General features: G+C 58.2%; 1 protein-coding gene across 1 annotated transcript; it reads right to left on the reverse strand.

Moving 5' to 3' along the window:
• Positions 1-3,951: 3,951 nt before the first annotated feature.
• On the reverse strand, positions 3,952-7,705 carry RGMA (repulsive guidance molecule family member a; the record flags this gene model as incomplete). The annotated part of the gene is made up of 3 exons (XM_010148684.1): positions 3,952-4,653; positions 7,189-7,425; positions 7,458-7,705. Coding segments are annotated over 3 exons (1,187 nt in total), but the record flags the coding sequence as incomplete, so codon positions are not given.
• Positions 7,706-7,770: the final 65 nt, after the last annotated feature.

The raw sequence follows: 7,770 nt of genomic DNA on the forward strand, positions 1-7,770 counted from the left end.
AAACCAGTCTGTGATTCTGTGACTCGCCGGCACAACTCAGCCCGGCATCCCCCTGCCAGCCCCTCTCCCGCCAGCAGCTAAATCCTGCAGCCTCGCCAAAGGCTTTGGGGAAAGACCCCTTGGTGTGCTGCAGCCGCTGGCCGCTCCCTGGGAGCGTCTCCGTAGGACACGGTCCGTGCCGCGCTCTGCACAGCCCCCGAGGCGAGCCCAGATGGCGGGCGAAGGCCGTCTCCTCCGTAGGACACGGTCCGTGCAGCGCTCTGCACAGCCCCTGAGGCGACCCAAGATGGCGGGCAAAGCGCTCGTGCAGGCGCGGGCCCTCCAGCTCTGCCTCAGGGGGACGGGAGGCCGCGCAGGGCCCCTTTGTGCTTTTCCACCCTCTAGAGGGCAGCCGGTTCCCAGCAAAAAGCCCGTTTTTAGGGCTTTTAGATCCGCATGCCGCACTCGGCGTTACTCCCAGGCGCCGGGAAGGGCGAGCGGGCCGCCACCATGTCCCTGCTCACCCTGCTGCGAAAACTCGGGCCCCGGGCCAGGGGATGGGCAGGCGCAGCCGAACCTGAGGCACCAGGCTGGGACACTTAGGCAGGACACTGTGCTTCAGGGGTAGGATGGGGCCTCGGAGCCCCCAGGAGCTGCACCCTCACCGGCCATGGAGCCATCGACCCCTCTGAGGTGCCGCAGGGTCATGGCTGCCGCGCTGTCCCTGTGCCTTCTCCACGCACCTCCCGGGGAAGCTTCGCTGCCACGGCGGCTAACCAGGACAGGGATGTCCCCGTCTCCCCGGGATCACCCTCCATCAGCACTTTGTCCCACCAGGAGATGCAGCCCGAGGCCGAGGGGCCCGGGGTCCCCTCCTGGCAGGGCAGCAAGTGATGGAGACCCTGGCCCTGCGCTCTGGGCAGTTTTATTGGGAGATTTGGGGAAAGCCGAGCTCTCGTGAGCGGGTGGCAGAGGTGGTGGCTTTCGGGTACCTGCCGGCTCGTTAGGGCTCTGAAGGGGGGGAGGTCCGGTCTCAAATCCCTGGTGCTGGGTGTCTCTGCACGGATTTGCCCCAAATGTGCATGTTTTAAGTTGGTGCTGCTGTCCCACCCGGCCTCAGCATCACCCTGGCCCCAGCTTCGGGGCCGCCGACTCCTTCAGCTTGTCAAAAAAGGGAAAGTAACCAAAAAAATTGCAGTTTTGGTTTCCCTCATTAGAGGGCACCAACAGACCCACCTGGGACGGGGAGGCGGACACATCCAACTGCTGGGGAAAGGCAGCGGTACAAAAGTTTATTTGTATGTTCTCCCTCCACCCCCTTGTTATTTTTCTCATTTGGCCGTAGGTAAATACAACCCCCAGTGAAATTCTCAGGGGAACTTAGGGCAGAAACGCGCTCCCAAAGGCTCCTTGGGTTGCAGCAGACACGGGGCAGCATTCACGTCCCGAGTGGTGCACAGCACCATCCACCACCCGGGGAACAGAGCGAGACGCACTCGTTTATTGTCAAAAAACCCTCAAACTTTACTTGTGTTTCTCTCAATAAATAATTTACAGTATATACACGCGGTGACACTCCCGTGGGTCTCAACGGAGGGAGGAGGGGGGGTGTGTGTGTTCTCCTAACACCCCCCCCTCCTTTGCCTACGTATTCCTTTTGTTTCCAAGTATCGGGTCTTTCTTGGCCACACTTCACCTTTAACCAGAACTGGGTCAAACACAACCAAAATAAAGTGCTTCACTGTTTGCTTCTAAAATAGGGATACCCCGACGGCCGTACGCCAGCCGGCCACCACTGGAGCGCTCACCTGGACAGCAGGGCCGAGCCACGCCGCAACCAGACTTTCCTCGGCTGGAAATTACCCCTAACCCACAGCACATCACGCCGGAGGGCGATGGCTTTATAGGAGAGGAAGGTCTTAAGGGAAGCGTGGACCTGCTGGCACGCTGTGGTGCGTCAGGTAAGACGGCTTTCAACAAGCTCAGTGTCTTCCGAGGGATGCTCTACGCAGCCGCTGTTCATCTACGGGGTAACGCAGCAAGAACAAAATTCTCTCCTCTTACCCAGTGACAAATTTTGGCTTTTAGAATTTTGCATTAACTTCTAGGGGAGACAACAACTTGGGTTCTTTCTTCAACGAAGGAAACAGAGCCCGACTCAGCCTGGCCAAGCAGTCAGTGCCTTGGGAAGCTGAGCTGTCCTGTGCCGCGCTCCAGTGGCTGCTCTCCTCAGCGCCTCCGAACTGCGATATCCTTATTTCAACATCTCCCTAATCGAAATACCTGGGGCACCAGCAAACAAAGCAAGGAGCAAAGTAGTAAACACATCTTTTTGTTTCTTTCCTTAAACACTTAAAAACCAGTTACAACTCTTCACCTGTACAGTCACACGAGATCAATGCCAGGGCTCTATATATTAAAGAGACAATATAAATTACATCCATTGACACAATTTTGCATTTCTCTGCTGCTTTACAAACGGAGCTCTAGAGCTGTTAGGACACAATGAATAGTCACGTTGAGTATTTACACCAGGCTGCCTCTTGGCACTAGCTCAGATTGCCAAATGGAGCCTGTTCCCACCTCTTTTGGTGCTAGCTTGTCTCATCACGCCCAGAGACCACCCTCGAGAGCAGGAGGTGTCCCCAAGAGTGACTCCTGTTTTGGGACTTGTTTCTGGGAACTTCCCCCTGAGGAACGGAGGGGAAACCCACCAGGAGGTCTCCAAGATGCAGACCGAAGGTGGCCTTGCTGTTTGATCAGTGAGCGATGAGGTGAACCACAGAGGAACATGGGGAGGAGGAGATGGGCAGCAGGGCAAGGTGGGGAAGGTTATCGATGGTTTCGAGGCAGGGAACAGACATTTGGAGGCAGTGGGGGGGTCCTCTGCTGCATCCCCTCCCCTGGCTGGGTTTCTAACATCACCCCATTTCCAATTCAAGCCCAGAAGGGCTTAAGGTGCAACTGGTCTGCAGTGGGGTTGGAAGTCATGGCCCCGGGATGAGGAGCGGAGCAGAGACCTAGCAGCAAACAAAGAGTGTGATGCTCCTGCTCCATCCCCGAGCCACGGGCAGGCGAGTGGGGCAAGTGGGTTGGAGGGAGGTGCGGATTGCGTTTCCCACTGAGCAGCCTTCCCACTGCCAGTTTTAGGGGACTGGAGAGCAAACGGTGCGAGGAACCCATCCAATGCTGGGCAGAAGCTGCAGAAACCCCTCCGATACTGGCCAGGTTTCTCCCACTGCCATCAAGAGTCCTCAGTGGGTCTGGGCAGTGACAACCCAGGAATAAAACTACTGAGTGAATCGGCCGAACGAGCTGGCTGCAACAGATGCCTTTGAACCACAGCAAACGCAAGCTGAGGCTTGAGGAACGTGTCCTCCTTCCACCCAGAAGATGCCTGGTACCGGCGGAGAGGTGAGCGTGGGACCATTCCCCACTGTTTCATCCCCCTGCACCCCTTTCTGTGACAAGAAGGCTGTGGGCAGAGGGGGACGTGCCTGACAAGCGGAGCACGGCCCCTGTGAGCAGGCAGCCCAGCCCCACTGCGCTGGCCAGGCTTGGCCCCATCCCGCCACGCTGCGCCCTCCTCCTGGGCTCTGCTCTCCCAAGGCCACAGTCATGCGCGCCCATGTCACAGTCACCACGTGCATTTTTTGGGACCTGGGGGAGCATTACAAGGAAGTGGGGGGTCCTCGGCACCCACACTACTGTGAGGAGGAGGAGAGGGGGAGGTGAGGAAGGTCCAGGCAAGGTACAGTCCAGCAAAAGCTCCTGACTGGTCCCACCGGCAGCACATTCCTCCCAGGCCAGAGCTGGGAAGGTGGAGGACTTGGTGCCAAAGAGAGGGTTGAGGTTTGAGGACAACCCGTGTGGCTCTGGCGTCCAGCCTCCCACTGTTCAGCACCGCCATCTCATCCCTGGTTCCCTCCTGCGCCCATCTCCCTGCTCTCCACGGTGCGAAGGAACAAACCTCTACAACAAGCACAACCAACACTGACTCAAACACAGCAGTGCTACCCAGAGGGTGGGGAGGGTCCCCGAGGGAGCCGTGTTGCCCGCGACGATGTCCCGTGTCCTTTCGTAGAGGTGCAGCTTGTCTTTGTTGGAGTGAAGCATCTTCACGTCCTCAAACGCGTAGTAAGCAGCCAGCATGAAGTTGACGTCCCCCGTGGTGAGGAGGTCAAAGACGCAGGACTGGAAGTAGAGGTCCTCCACAGGCAGCTTTTCCCTGCATTTGGCTGTGGCCGTTTCGTACGTGAAGGCCTCAGGGGGGGCTGGCAGGCTGGGCCCCTTCCGACGAGCACGACCCTCTGTGCCCTGAGCCGAGCGGATGGTCTGAAAGTCAATCTGTTGGTTGAGCGGACAACCACGGAGGCAGAGGTAGAGGCCCTGACTGTCCCGGTCCTCCACGGCGTTGACCACCTCCTCTGGCATGCGCACAGCGAAGGTGAGGTAGCGGCCCACCTGCCTCACCACGATGGTGGTGCCGATGTACTTCGCCTGGATCTCGATGTGTTGGCCCGACACCTTCTCGGTGATCTTCAGGCTGTTGGCTCCGTGCTTGTCCCCGCCGTTCTTGGAGCCATCGGCAAAGGCAGCGGGAAGCTCGTCCATCTCTGCCTGGTACACTTTCTGGTCCACGCACTCCTGGAAGCTCTTGAAGATGATGGTGAGCTGTGGAGGGATGGAGGAAAGGAGCAGGGTTACAACAGCGATGACCACCCGACAGCATACCCACCAGCAGTGGCAGGGGAGGGGGAGGAGCCGTCTGCTCAGCCGGGAGCGTGGCCCTTCAGCTCACGGGCAGCTGCTTTGTCCTAACAAGCTGCCCAAACTTTTTGGCACCTACACACAGCCATCCTGCTTCAACACAGGGATGGGGACACGGTATGGAGCCAAGACCCAGAGGCTGAACTGAACGTATCACCGGGATCTGTGCTGTTATCTCCAGCACAGGAGCTCCCTTGGAGCTGGAGCTGGGTGGAGTATCGCTGCTCGCAGGCCTGTGGCAGCATGCCCGTGCATGCAGCTCTGTCTTGCCTCCAGGGCCTGGTGGAGGGGGACGAGCCCTCACTCTCCTGGAGGTGGAGGAGTGTCTCCTCTGGCTCCCATGGCATTCACATCCCAAGGGCTGGACCTCTTCCTTTCCTTGGCCACTCGCAGACCAACAGTTTCCCCTCTGGACCCCAGAAACATCATGTGGACACCCACACGTTCAAGCGGGCAGGCCCTTCTAGGGATGATAGGGGCGTAGACTGATCCCAGCATGGCTCCCCACCCTGTCCGGCCTCACATATGGTCCCTTGCTGGAGGAAGGGCCTCGCAGGGCTTGCTCCTTCCCTGCTGACCTGGCTTTGGGGGGAAGGTTGAGGAGGAGTAGAGTTTGCACGGGAGGAGAGCAACTTGCTCTTCCCACGCAAACTACGCTTCCTCTTTCACCTCTTTCCCAGAGGGAGGATCGGTAAGGGGGACCTCCTGCCATGTGGCTCCCATGAAGGGGGAGACAGACCTGGCCAGAGCAGGACAGGGGTGAAGAAGGGATGACTCCAGCAGCTACAGGACAGGTACGCCCAAGGGCTGAGTATGAAAGGAAAAGCTGAGGCTCTCAAGGACTGTGGAGGCTCCCAGCACCTCTGCTCCCATTGGTGCTGGCGAGGAGCCCAGAGCTGTCCAGAACCCTGGCAACATCCCTCTCTCTCACCCCACTCCTCCACTGAGTGCCCAGATGCTCCCAGCCCCGTGGCAGCCCTGGTATCTCCCCCCACAGCCATGTCATGAGGCACCACCACCATGCCCTGGGCTTCAGGCTGCACTACTCCCCACTCGGACCTCCTGCCATCTCCTCTGGGTCCAGCCCTGCCTCTGGCTGAAGGAAGAAGGGTAGACTGGAAACATCATGCAAAAACACAAAGAGCCCCATGGACCGAGATGCTCCCTCCTTTCCAACCGCACGTAGTCCTCTAGCAATGACCCAGTAACACTTCCCACAGCTCATGCTGCTCATCTCATGACCAGTCCCTCCTCACCACAAGCCCATGAGGCAGAAAAGGGGTGAAAAGGCTCAATGAAGATGGTGATCCTGGGACCAAGCGTTAGAAATTGCAGGTCCCTGTGGTCCTTAAGGGCCATTTCCCTCAGGCCAGACTTCCTTGCAAGCTTCAGAAGGTTCTGATGTCTTTAGGTAGGTAAGGAGTTGAAAGAATCATTAAGTATCTTTAAGGAGGCTTATTAGGGACGGGCCAAAATCAAAATGCCAGCTCTGGCTAAAAAGGTCACATCCAGAGCTGAGAAGCAGCCCCTGTCCCACACGCACTCGTCTCCTCTCCCCACACGCGGGGAGAAGCAGAACTCCCAGACACGGCGGGACATGTCATCTTCCAGAAGCAGGAGGATATCTCCTGCTGAGCCTCCCCCTTTTTTCTGGCACAAGAAGTGGCCTGTTAGCTTTAGAGCTTGTGCACCACGGAGCAACCCATGAGTTCGTCAGCTCGAGGTCTCTCCTGAAGCTGAGCCCACGCCACACGAGTCCTGCTGTATCACAGCAGCGCATTTTCACTTGGGTTTTCTCAGTGTTTGCCTTGTACCTTCAGGATGTTTATTTAGGCTGCCAAAGCACCTCCAGAACTGACTGTGCCCCACAGAACGCCTCCACTTGGCTGCAAACCACAGAGACAATTACAAGCCTGGGCGGAGGAGAAGGCAGTGTGAAGAGCTCAGCTCCCTCCAGGCGCTTCCCTGCAAGCTGGAGCCTCCCTGGAGGTCAGTCTTGGGTTTGCTTGGACCTTGGGTGCCCCTTCAAAAGGTGACACCGTCGTTCTTGCTCTGGTTGTTCACAGCAACCTGGAGTCCCGGGGAGGGGGGACGGGACTTTGCAGCCCCCCGTTCTGGCCTGCAAAACGAGCTGCAGCACCTCAGCCCGCTAACCATGATGGGGCTGGATGTGCTCAGAGAGAACCCCCCGGCCACTGAGGTGAAGGTGGGGACAAGGGAAGGATGGGCATCTGGGGACAAACGCTCGAACTCAGAGGAAACACAGAAAACCCTAAGGTTGGAAAAGACCTGTAAGGTCATCTAGTCCAACCATCAACCCAACAACCTGAGCTCCCACCCGGTCTTACCCTCCCCAAGGAGGGGTGTAAACGGTGGAAAGAGATGGTGGAAAGGCTGTCCAGGAGCACTTCTGCTGGTGGGGACATGCCCGAGGCTCACCTTGCTGGTGGCGGTGGCGGCGGAGCCAGGCAGCACCGGTGTGTTGGTGACCTGGACGTTCAGGTAGTTATTGTCTATGAGCGGCCAAGCCCCTTGCACCTTGCAGGTTTGGAAAGTGTCTGTGAAAGTCCTGAAGTGGGGATCCCCGAAGAGCCCACAGTGGGTGTAGCTGCTGAACTGTGACAAGACGCAAGAACTACAGCTCACAAATTTGTCACTAGCCTTATTTAAAACACTCTCAGCATGGACAGAGTAGCCTGGCTCTTTACCCCTCTGAAGCAGAAAAGTTGGCCATCCTTGGAGCAGTTGTGTTGCACCATGAGATCGTCTATGCCATGCACGGCGGAGTGATAGGCCAGGTCGCCCCTGCAAGTGCGGGCGGTGCGGCGGGTGCAGTGCGCGTAGGCGCGCAGCGCCGTGCAGAATTCGGGCGCTTCCTCCGTGCCCAGGTGGTGGGAGCCCGATGTGGCCGCCCAGAACTCAGAGTTGCACTTGAGGATCTTGCATGGAGACGTCACTGCGGGAGGAAAACACAAAGGGGGTCAACGCTCGCCCGCCCGTGTGTGGGACACCCCGACTCTC

The sequence above is a fragment of the Eurypyga helias genome, unplaced genomic scaffold, assembly GCF_000690775.1.
Source record: "Eurypyga helias isolate BGI_N326 unplaced genomic scaffold, ASM69077v1 scaffold35673, whole genome shotgun sequence".
Taxonomy (NCBI): domain Eukaryota; kingdom Metazoa; phylum Chordata; class Aves; order Eurypygiformes; family Eurypygidae; genus Eurypyga; species Eurypyga helias.